The sequence below is a fragment of the Aquila chrysaetos genome, chromosome 12 (genome assembly GCF_900496995.4).
Source record: "Aquila chrysaetos chrysaetos chromosome 12, bAquChr1.4, whole genome shotgun sequence".
NCBI classification, from domain to species: Eukaryota; Metazoa; Chordata; class Aves; order Accipitriformes; family Accipitridae; genus Aquila; species Aquila chrysaetos.
This window is the reverse complement of record NC_044015.1, coordinates 6,499,980-6,512,413: the sequence shown is the minus strand read 5'-3', so window position 1 is coordinate 6,512,413 and position 12,434 is coordinate 6,499,980. Positions and strand designations below refer to the sequence as shown.

The following is a 12,434-nucleotide window of genomic DNA, read 5'->3' as shown; positions in this document are numbered from 1 at the left end:
GATCATTTAGGGCTGGTCTCATAAAAGCTCCCTCTGGTTTTACACCAAAGCTTTTCTCTCTCCTTTCCTAAATGGCATCTGTTTGCGTAACCTCCTCCTAAGGAGATTTACAAGATTTACCATCTAGCCTCTGTTGTTGCCTTCTCTATGAAATGTAACTAAAATTAAGTAGCAGGAAATACAATCCGATGGAACTCAATTTAGAGTTTTCAAACAGGACAGAAGATTAAGCTGAAGCCTAACATAAGGACAAACCTGAGCTGTTGTTTCTGCACCATGCAATTTGCTTGTATTTTAGAAACTCTTATTTCTTCCCAACTTTCCAGACTAATTTTAAATTCCTGCAGTTAATGCTACTCCAGTTTTTCCTTAAGGAAGAGAAGGCTTCTAAGGATTAAATCCTCACGTGGACTGTCCCCCTGTGGGGGACTCTGTAGGAGCTCTCCTACATCATACACACACTTTGCCCAGATTACTTGGAGAAGTCAGAGTCTAGCAGTCATTTACAAAAAGAGGTAACAAAGAACATCAGTATATTGGTTTTCCCTTTCTTCATTCCTAGCACATCTTGGCTTGGGACAGACCACCTACGAGGCACTCCTCAAGAGACAACTGCTACGGAGAACTATGGTTCAAGAGCTTTCTGAGGCATAATGCCTACCTTTCATATTTTCTCGCATTGGTGCAATTTATACCTGTCTCCAAGCACAAGGTCATAATATGATCCTGTATGCTTGTGCTATGTAGGCTGCTTTTAGGTAGTTTTGTGAAGTCTGATGCCATGTAAATAACAGCGTATTCATCCAGGACATGAGCTGTGCCAAATAATCTGCTAATTAGTACAAAATGAGAATCTTCAAGGTTGCACATTATCTTGAGAATTGATTCCAGTTCTCTTCTAATGTAGGTTTGTGTTTGTGTAGTGCTTGGAAATCCTGTACATGAGGAGCCCAGAATGCTGTAAAACATTTTGACAGATTGTTTTAAAAATCAAAACATTTTACCTGACGGGCATACTTTGCTTGGGTGGAAAATAACAGCTCATTTTCTTATGCAAAACAACTCTGTGGCATACTGAAGACACATGGAATTATTCATATGGAAAAAAAAAATTTTGTGAGTTGACCATGCTGTGCAGTGCTATTGGAAGGTAGGCATTTACATAGTGCTGTGATTAAAATGTATTTGCATCCCATATGACAGGCGTTTCCATGTTACTAGGATGCCAGCAGTGCTCAGATCATCTTGGCTTCTCCCAACATAAGAAATGCAGTCAAGTCTCTATTTGCTTGAATTGCATGGACCAGCAGAACATTAACTTTTTTTTCTGCTGACGTTACACTGTGCAAGACAACACTATCCAAGCAAACCTGGGTATGGAATGGATTTAACAGGGGCCAAGTGCTGAAGGGCAATAACATATTGACCCTGATCCAGGGGAAACACCAGCACACCAAAACAGCTATTGGAGAGCATAACCTTTTCTCACATTGCACTCAGGTGAGTACAAGGCAGCCCTTTAAGGAACATAAATAAATGAAAGTGATTTCTTAGGTTAATACACCAATAGTTTGAACATGAAGAGCTGTTTAATACTGTCTGCTGAGATTAGTATCTAGCTCAGATGTGGGTCAGAGGAACAAAAAATGACATGCCTTATTCCCCTAAAGAGCCAATAGCTTTTCATAAAGGAAGATAACTCAGTGAAACTAATACCTAAAGATAGGTGAAGAATAAAAGATGAGTGTCAGTAAAAAGTCAACCAGTAAGTCTAGAATTTCAGGGGATTTAAATATTTAATAAATCAGTAGTCCTTAGCAAGTAATATTGGCAAAGGAGGAGAGCAAACATTCAATCAATAGATCCACATTCCCTTTCCTACAGTTCTAGCTCTCCTATGGCCTGTCAAAGGCAGGGAACTAAAAACAAAAATCCATAGCACCGTTCTCAGAATTACAGAAATGTTAAGCCAGAGGCCTCACAGATCAAGTTTTTAAAATACACTGAAATTAGCTGAGCAGATAAGAGCCTGAGCTACTCTGCAAGCCCAGTCCAGGTTATTAGCGAACTGAAGCTGCAAACATCAGCAGTGTCGGCTGGATCCAGGCTTCCAAAAAGTTTAGAAATAATTCTATGTGCAATTTCCAGCCTGTCTCTAGTACACATTCATATTTCTTTTTGTTTGCTTGATACTGTTTATGATGAATAGCTAACACATTTGCACAAGCAGCTGATGCATTTGTTTTAATACTAAGATAATTTCTTCTCCTTATGAAATTTCAGTAAAATATTAGAGTTTCTTTCCAGAAATTATTAAGTTCCAAACAGAGGAAGTATATGACAATACTACCAGCTACTTTTTATGGGAAGAGGTGATTGTGCCTAACCTTGGTTAGTGTACTTGTGATATTTGTACTAGGTTAATAATAATAATAATAACAACCCTATTACCTGCTGTGTACCTGAAATACAATCAGCTTACATAGACTAAGCAGTCACTGAACAGCATGTTACACAATGGTGAAAATCCCTCATAGCTTCATGTTTTTGTGAATTGTGATCAGTACCCCATAAAATGCAAGAGCAATCGGAATGCATCCATCTAGTTATTCTCTGTGCTAGTCAGAATACTCGTGGTGTTTAGCATCCTTCTGTGGCTGCTAAGACTGACTTTAAAATATCAGCACTGAAAATCTTCAGGAGATGGTCATGTCTGTATCATTCAGACATCAGGCAATTAGATAGAAATTTTTAAAAATGCATCTGTTATGCTGTTTGGAGCTTTGTTTTTTTTTAAAAAGTGTATCATCAGGTGATTATAAAAAAAATAGGCACCCTCTCTCTCATAAATAGTCTCACAGGAGTTAATGGGACTATTATATAACAAGAATGGTATTACCTCTTAAAAAATGTAAAAGAAGTCAATTTATAATCACAGTTCTAAGGTGGGTGAATAGTATAATCGTTGGGATTAGACACAGGGCAAACATCGAGAAATGAATGGAGTCATCCAAGAATGATGTGTTGCTTAATTTGGTGTCATCTCTGTCCTCATAACCGCACTGACTTTACTGGCATTACACCAAGGAATCTGGAGGAAACTTGCATCAGGCCTTCATCTAGAATTTTGTTACTTGGCTGAAAATTCAACACCTATTTTGAACTGCTCCTAAGTCTTGGCTACTTTTCAGTCAGACCCTAGGGCACTTAAAAGCAAAGTCCCGTCCTGAAAATAACAAGACATAGTAATGCATGTAGATGCCTGTACATATTTGCAGAAGAACCTCCTGTTTGCTACATGAGAAAGGTAGCCCAGCAATCACAAAACATAACATTAGAAAAAAAAAAAAGTACTATTTCAACAATAATTGACAAAGAGACAATCTCACTGTTAGAAAATTCAAGTTGTAGCTATTTATAGTCTGCCAGGCCAGAAACTCTACAAATAAATACTGTTTGGATTTTGTATTATGTTTATCCTCTTTTACCAAAGCTAAAACCTGGGACCAAATCAGTCACAAAGGATTTACTGTAAATGCGGGTGCTGAAGGTTTTCTCTCCACCTGTAAGATGGTGAATTAGTCTTACCAGCACAATGCGTGGAAGGCTTTTGGTCCTGTCTGGCACAGTGTCACAGTCCACAGTACATACTCTGTGGAGAAAAGTGAAAATTACTGATTAAGGAAAATAAGCAGCGCTGCAGAGTATCAGGATGATAATTCATATTGCTCTCCTTCTGTTAGAACTTTCAGAAGCAAGTGGATGTAAAGGTAAGAAATTGTAGAAAGGATTTGTATTTTGCTGCCAGGAATCTTTTTTAGTATTATATAAGACTGAAAGGGGCATCTTGGATCATCATTTCTAGTTTCCTATTACCAAAGGCAACAGTTTAAAATAATCTCTTTCATAAATATATGAAGTTCTATCTTTGAAGTACAGAGTAGAGAGGAGAAAAATTCCACTGTGAGGCTGTTAAAAACAACACTTTTTCTGAAGCCGCCTTCTGATTTCCTGCCTAAATTTATTCACTGGCTGTTTATACACATTTTTTCTTTTGCCAATATGATTATTGAGCTAAAATAATTCCTTTTTTCTCTCTGGATTACCCCTCCATATTCACAGAGAGCAATCACAGCTCCTCTTTGCTTTCATTTTACAGACAAACTGAAGTCTTTTATTCTTCTCCTGCAAGACAGTTCAATTCTCCCGATCATCCAAGTAACCCACCTTTCTGTATCTGTTCCCATCTGCTTTCAACTTTCTGGAGCACTGTTGACCGGATTCACTACTTCTGTCCCATGTGAAGTTCATCAAATAGTTTGGCCTGAAACTTCTTTTACAGATCCACAAAAGGTGAGGATAAGGAATAACCCCTTAACATTGCTAAGGTCAAAATGTGGCATGCAGTGCTTGGGTTTTTCTTTCTTACCTTAGAAGACAGAAATAGCTACAATAAGAAAGACTGTGTCCTCAGTCAGGCAGAAGGCAGCTTTGTATGTGACTATACCATACAGGAAAATCAAGTGGGACCTAAACTCTTGAGGCTGCTCTACTTGGTGTAAAATATTTTAACTGAGAAGACAAAAATCCCTTATTCTGCAGGTTGGGACAGCTGTATTCCAGTTCCTGGACGACTGGAAGTTTGTTTATATCAAGTGGAGACATTGAGAAGCAGGAAGCTGGGTAGGGTGAGCAAAGGATTAGGCAGCAGGACAAGATTTGGAGGAAGGCAAGAAGCCAGTCAGTAAGCCTGCTTGTTCAGGAGAGCGAGGGACAGCAAGGAACGGACAGAGAAAGAAAAGAGCTGGGGAGGAAAGAATAATTATCAAGAGCAAAAGACAAAATTATATGAAAATGTTTTGGGGGATGAGTGATGCTGCTAGAAGATGGCACATAGAATGAAATATCAGTAAGAGCAGAAAAAAAATCACTGCATTTAAAGTATCAAATACTGTGTGATCCCATTATTCGTAACAGCATCAATGTGCAAATGATGGCCATCCCAACACTCTTTGGTCCCATTGTGATAAGCCTTGTATGTATAAACAAAAGGGACAATGGCTCAGGGGGCCTTGACCTTTAAGACACATAAAGTGATGGGTAAGCTTTACAGATATGAGAGTACAGAATTATAGTGAAGAAATTTCTAGTTACGTGCAGTGAACCCATTTTCCTTTTTTCTTTTCCACCGTCAGTAAGCCAAGTGGTCAATGAGAAAAATCACAACATGATTTCTCTGTTAAGGTGTTGTTCAGAACATAAATATGTCTTGAGAGATAATTGCATATAAATTGTTTTTAATTAAAATTACTTTTGGTAGATTAAGCTAGAACAGCCACTGTTAAAAAATAAGCCATGTTTCTGAAAGAAATAATTTTAGAGGAAGTGTTAAAAACAGTTTGTCAATTTGCATTGTACTGTTTGATTATTCACATGCTAATTGTATTGTTCCTGCTGTCACATTACCTTCAGCTTGAAGATCAGTCAGAAAAAGAAATTCTGCCCTACCTGTGACAGTCAGACAGTGGAACAAAAAATGCCAGTGAAGTGAGTTGTTGTTTATGGCTATTTTAATCATAGCAGATTTATGGGATGGGATGATCAACTTTTGAATAATCTGAACAGCTTTTATTTTCCTTCTCCCTTTAAAATGTATATGATTATTTTGATTCCTTGTTGCCAGTTCTGCTTGCCATTCCCACTCAGCTAAATCCCATGAGGTCAGTGAGATAATTCTCAGAGTGATAAGTAAATATTGAAACAAATATTATTACACATAAGGAAGAGAAGCAGAATTATGTTCATGCTGTCTGTTTTATCCTGGTCTTTCATTTTGCTTTTTTGTTTGACAAGAAAGCTAGTAAATATTTACTGAACAACCTGAAAAATTGTTACATATTTGATAAAAGTTTGTTACAGTTACTAAAACAAATTCTCTGCTGATTAATTCCATCAGCACATGATGTCTCACAGTACTACATAATGCTATGTTTAGTTTTCATTTGTGTTTTCAGTACGGGCTGACTATATTTGCACTCCAATTTCCCTCATGTATGTGTGCAAACATACATATAAATATGCATAATGCTATTATTTTTGTTTAAATATAATTTTGTGCAGTCTGGATGTAAGTAAACCGACAGCTGTAAAGAAGGCTTGCTTGTTAAAGGTGTCAGTGCCACAATCTATTGTAATAATTATAACTACAGCTACATAATAGGGTGACACTATCATATAATCTCTTTATAAATTTACAATTAGAAAATACCGTTACTGGTGATGCTGAGAAGTGGCTGTGGACTACAGCTCTCAAAGTAACCTGTATACTTCAGAGCAGGGTTTTGTCCCCTTATGAATATCAAACATTTTTTACAGAATTCTAGGGTGGGTGTTTTTTTTTAAATTAAGAAAACCTGTAATATTTTATCCAGAACAAAGAGTTGGGTGCATTTATCAGACTCCAGAGCCTTTTAGCTCCTAAAACACCTATTTTTTACGTTAGTATATACAGTAGCAGAAAGTCAATAGTCAGCATAAAGGTCTTTCCATAGGTGATTTCAGATACCAGTTGGTCAGACAGACAAAAGCGTAGTGAACTTCACTTCAAAGGTTACTTTAAAATGCTCTCCTGATGGATGGGCATCTTGTCAGCCTTGAGAATACGTGCTCTTATAATGCTAGCCCAGAGGAAAGAGCAGCACAGCATGTACAGGCAGGTGCTGTGTTTTAGCAGAGTTTTTCCCACCGTTTTCCACTCACCCACATTTCCCACCCCTCAGTATTGTGGACAGTGTCTGTGGCTTGTGATGCTTTGCTGAGCCAAGGATGACCTGCTCTACATCCCATGAGTTTGCATGTCTGAAACCAGAAAAACCAAATGAAAAAAACCTTTCAGTACAGAATGACTAACCTCCATGACAATTAATCTGTAAGGTTTTTTGAATGGAAACAGGGTCTAGTCAGAAAATAAGATTTCTGTTTCCATCAAAAGTTTTGGAATTTGTTTTGATTTTACACTGAAACATAACAAAATGTTTCCAAGTTTTCCAATTTCCCCTTTCTTACCACCAAATGAGAGAGAAGATGCACACAAATCATTCCAGAGCTGCCAAGATGTCAAACGACTACTATATTCACGTAGAATGTAAATTCAGTTTCAAATCCTCCTGCCTACTGTAACCTATACAAGATACATAACCAGAGAATTAGAAAGTTGGTTTCTTCTCTTTTTGTGTGGTTAATACATCTCTATTATTTGTATAAAATGTAACAGTTTCAACAAAAGCAACATGAGATACTGATCTATTTAATTATTACCCACCTCTCCGGATATTCTTGCAAGTATTCTAGAGTTGTCCTGTCTCCTTGTCTCCTTATAAAAAAATCCGTATCCAAAATGGGGGTGGGGGGAATCAATTACTCTGCTCTGGCCTTGCACTTTGAACTATTTGGTTTATGTCAAGATCTTTCACAAGTGCAAAATGCTAGTAAAACATTCTTCATTCCCTTTAAACTTTTATGTTTCTTTTTTAAAAAAATTAATATGCATTAATTTTACTAAAATTTAAAAAAAGTTGGATAAAACCTTCTACTGAGTCTGTTCTGGGTAGATAATAGAGTATCAGCTCAATGAAATTCTTCATCTTTTACTGCCTGTCTTTAGAGGTTACAAGAAGAACCGATTAACAGTTGAAATTTCTAGCTCAAAAATTTTGGCTGAGGACATTTGTAAGATATAATTTTTTTTTTCCAAAATTTTCCTTAAAAAAAACCCTATTTTGAAAAAATTTCAGTTACAAACCACTGAACCGAGATTTATTGAAGAAGTATGCTCCTTGTTCTAAAACAAAATACAAGCTAGATGGCCAAACAGATTTATTCCTGCTTATCGCTGAACGAGATATGAGACTAACGTTCATCTGGGGATGCCTGAGGCTGCAAATTAACCGACCACCAAAAAACTGACAAAATCTAATAGAAAAACTGGCATGCAGGAAAGCAGGCAGGCACATGCTGACATCTCCACATGTGTGTCTGACGTTTCCACAAAATGTTTCATTTTCAAGAAATCATATTCTTCCAAGGTTTTGTGACAAAAAATGCAAGCAATAACAATAATGCTGGTAAAGGAGTTTCTTTTTCTCTGCTAGATGTTTAAATTAAAACTCATACAATGGCGATTTTAATCAAAACATGATTTTGCAGGAATAAAAGACAGGTTTATTTTATCTATGTACTCCTGGACTAAATTGAATGTGACCATCCTTCCCAAGTTACAGGAAAAAAAACATTCCACACACTTAGCATGCAGTTCCCTTATCTGACATCCTTTTGCCTGTCAGATCACGCGGCTGTCCTCGTTAGCCTGCACGCTGAGCCTTGCTTCTGAACCAGCTTGAACAACTTCAGAGCACCCAGGCTTTGTAAGAACAAGGGTCCATTTAGTTCCGTGTCTCATTTCTAAGAGAGGCCTACAGCAAGTTACAAAGGAAGAGACAAACCTGTGAATTTACTCAACTGAGAAACTGAAATAATGCCCATTTATCCTACCACTGTTACCATGAGAATGTTTTAGATAATTCTACTCATTCCAAGCAAAAAGTGTCCTATAAATTAATGGTTAATCCATTTGAACTCAAGAAGAAATTCAGTACGCACTCTAGAACGTTAATAGCCCTCCTATACTTTTACTATAGTTCAACCAATTCCAAGCATTACTACTATCACCTGGATGGATAATCAAGTTGCCAATGTCAAATAACACCGTACTTTATGAGTCTATATTGTTCCCTACACTAAAAAAAAGTGTCACACTTTTTGTTGACTTTATGTTATTCAGTGCATAGAGTAACATGAATTACTCACCCTGCTCCCTCAAGGAGATAGCCAAATAACAGACTAGCTACCACAGACTGCACACACAAAAGATCACAATGCTATTTTCAAGGATAGATGTTGTTTCCACAGGTCAGACGCTGGGGAAACAATGGCCTGGTCTGAGTCTGTGGATACACTACTAGCTAATAAAGGTAAGAAGTAAGTGAAAAAAAAAATTTTTTTTTAAAATGCCTGTCAACCCAGTGCACAAACGTTGCTTGTCAGGTTTTCACGCTGCTCTCCAGTTCAACTCTCCACGTGCTTTAAGTGGTGTTCTCCACACCAGCGCTACTGCTGGAGGCATGTGAGCTGCTGGGCTGAAAGGCAGAGGGGGCATGTTTCTCCAAGCTGCAAACACAAGATACCTTCTGGCCAATGCTTAAGAAGGCAGAAGTGCTCTGCAAGAGGTTTGTTTTATGAAGATAACGGTTGTTAAAACTCTCCGTGTGACGGTTCTGTTTTTCCTATTTTTAAAAATAAATAACGCACAAACCTTTTCTTAGGTATTCCTGTTACAAAGAAATATCCATGTTGTGCATTGACTTTCAGTCAAACAAAAAATGATTATTTCTAATACATCCGAAGTCACTTCTCCAAGAGATCCCATTCTGACTGACCTGAAACCCCAAACCACATGTAACTTACAAAATTCCCTTGCTCCTGCCCCATTTTCCTGCACTAACATTGTGGCCTGGACCCTGGGGTGCCTTCACACGGTTTCTGAATAGTATTAACTTGACTAACACAACTAAGTTTGGGTGCTGCCACCTTTCTTTTCTAAGAGGTTGTGATTTGGATTAATTTTAAACCAATTTCTTCCAAACAAACCTTTGTTTCATTTTTTTCTCTTAAAAGTGAAAAAAAATGCCGAACAAAGAAGTAATGAAGAGCCCATCTCTTCATCCAAGTCTTAATCATTAATTGAAAGGAGATGGAAGCGCTATTTAGGCAGGCTAACCTCAGCTCTGAGTGGAGCACACTACCACAATATGACTTAATTTCCTACTTGCTTGTTAGACCAGGGGTCAGCCTCAAATCCCTAATTTCCTAGTCACAACAAATCCTCTTGAAGACCAAAATCTCCGGGATCCACTTTTGACTAGCGTATCAGTGCTAGAGAGACCAAACCACAGCAGGCAGGAATTGGGAACGTACCTCAGTTAGTAACTCTCTGAAAGAATTCTCTTAGTCACCTTATCATTGCTATAGTTTCATCTCATATTTACTTCTCCCACAACAGCCTCTTAAGACTAACGGCTGGCTGACAGGCAAAACAATATCAGACACATAAGTTACACTATATATACCACATATATATCTATACATACACACATGCACACACACGTGTGTATATACATACATATAAACGGCATTAGTTTTCCTCTGCCCATCATCTTATGCATTTTTCCGCAGATGGTTTGGCAGCTTTTAGGACATTTTTGAAGTCAGAGTTCAGTGAGGAGAATGTGGAGTTCTGGCTGGCGTGCGAGGATTTCAAGAAAACCAAATCCTCCACTAAGATCACCTCAAAAGCCCAAAAGATTTATTCTGACTTTATAGAAGCCGATGCTCCAAAGGAGGTAAATAGTTTTTTGCGTGTACTTTGGGTACTGAGGATGGGAATCAAGCGGAAAGTTCAGATCCAAACTTCCAGGAATGACAGAAAATACAATTCAACATGGCCGTACTTCCATTTTCATGTCAATTATTTAGCAGGTAGAAAACAGTGTGTGGAACTCCATGAACCAAACAAAGACCTCTTATGCTTTATACTTTAAATACATTTTTCACACAGGTTTATCTCACCTTCTGAAATTTCTACTTTAAGATTTAAGGAAATTTATGTTAAATATCACTGGTTTTCTCTAACCATTTTTATAATGCAATAACCACCATTTCCTCCATATTTTAGGTACCAGTATATTCAAATGTCAATGACTGTTTGTTCTTTTGTACAGGTATTTTTGACATGATGAAAATCAAAATGCAAACTTGCAAAAATTTCCATCACAGCCTTAAATTTTATCATTATTTAAAAAATGCTTACTGTGAAGGAACAAATTGCTAATTAATTATTGTTCACATTCTACTCCCTAAAAAACTTTTACACTGATGTTTTTGTGTTTGATAGTGAGTGTGCTCTGAATGTCCCCATGTCTTACATACGATTGAAATCCATTTCATTATTAATAAAAACAAAAAATCCTTACAAAATATACAGGGCCGAAACCTAAAATGATGCTAAGTACCTTCATCTCTAATGAAGAGATTTACTCTTTGGTGATTGGTACTTCATAGGATTTAGTTTGGCAAAAAGATGCGATAATCAGAAGCAAGTTTTTCCCTTCTTTTTTTCAGTGATGCCATCTTTTTAAAAGCCAAATAAAATTAAGAATTCAGTATGTTAGAAAATGAAGGGATGACCTTCTGCTTATTTGCATCAGCCAGGGTATTTGGGAGGAAATTCAAACGCAAACTGTGGCCTGTACACGAACAGACCTCAGCTTTCCGATCAAACTGACGTTGGTTTTATGTCTCCTTTCTTCCTACAGATTAATATTGACTTCCATACCAAAACCCACATCTCTCAGAATATCTCCGAGCCCACCCTCAGCTGCTTTGACGATGCTCAGAGGTCAATCTATAGTCTCATGGCAAAGGACTCTTTTCCCAGGTTTCTAAGGTCAGAAATGTACAAGGAACTAGTAAAGAAGCAACAGCATGGAAATCAGAAGAGATGGCTCCCATTTTTGTGAAGAAAATACCTGAGGGATTATGAATTTGTAAATGTCTCCCATTGCAACTCAGTACAGATAATATTTTATTAAAGTGATTGTACAAACCAGATCTAAGAATTGCCTTTGCCAGCTTGTTTTTAAGTACAGTATGCACACGATACTTTCTAATAGCAGCAGAGAAATATTCAAGAAACAGGATGGAATATGCCAAGACATTTGAGCTACCTTTTCAGTAAAGATGTTTGCCATTGATAATTTTTCCAATGCTTGCTTTATTTGTCACAGTGTTTTCACATTTTTAAGCAGAATGTTTTGGTTTTCAGGTTTGCCGTTGATTTTTCTTTAGAAGTACGGCCTCAAAAATAAATTCCTTTCAGGGGACTTGAATACAGTTACTCATTCATTCATCATCTTATTTATAACTTGTAAAAAAATTTTAAATCCTCTTTTAAACATGTTTTATACCAATTCAAAACAGAAGAAGTAGAAATATGGTAGATAACACACTATGATAATATTTAATAAATAGGCACCTGCTTTATAACAAATGTTCCTGGCATTCAGAGCAAATAAATATTTCATAATACAGCTGTCTTCATGATGAGTCTATTCAATTTTTCTTTGTGTTTATTTCATTTAAATTTTTGTTGAAAAGTCTCATTTATTAATTGTGTAGGCATTTTGGAAAAACTGAGGAAATATTCCCTGTACATTTTCAATAAATAATTCATTTTCTTTGCTTTTCCAAATGTATCAGTGATACTGTCCCCATGCACTCATGAAGTAGTAATGTCAATAATTATGACCATTTTTCAATGA

General features: G+C 37.0%; 1 protein-coding gene across 3 annotated transcripts; it reads left to right on the top strand.

Moving 5' to 3' along the window:
* The first annotated feature begins 863 nt into the window (after positions 1-863).
* Positions 864-12,201, top strand: RGS21 (regulator of G protein signaling 21). Of its 3 annotated transcripts, none has more exons than XM_030033264.2 (6): positions 864-1,500; positions 4,160-4,353; positions 5,473-5,547; positions 8,968-9,029; positions 10,291-10,457; positions 11,430-12,201. In XM_030033264.2, exons 3-6 carry the CDS (start codon positions 5,537-5,539, stop codon positions 11,631-11,633), a joined length of 444 nt encoding a protein of 147 aa, XP_029889124.1. In that variant the 5' UTR covers positions 864-1,500; positions 4,160-4,353; positions 5,473-5,536; the 3' UTR covers positions 11,634-12,201. The 3 variants fall into 3 exon arrangements, with proteins under 3 accessions (XP_029889124.1, XP_040983838.1, XP_040983839.1); XM_041127904.1 differs by having other exon boundaries at positions 8,953-9,029; XM_041127905.1 differs by lacking the exon at positions 5,473-5,547 and having other exon boundaries at positions 8,953-9,029.
* Positions 12,202-12,434: the final 233 nt, after the last annotated feature.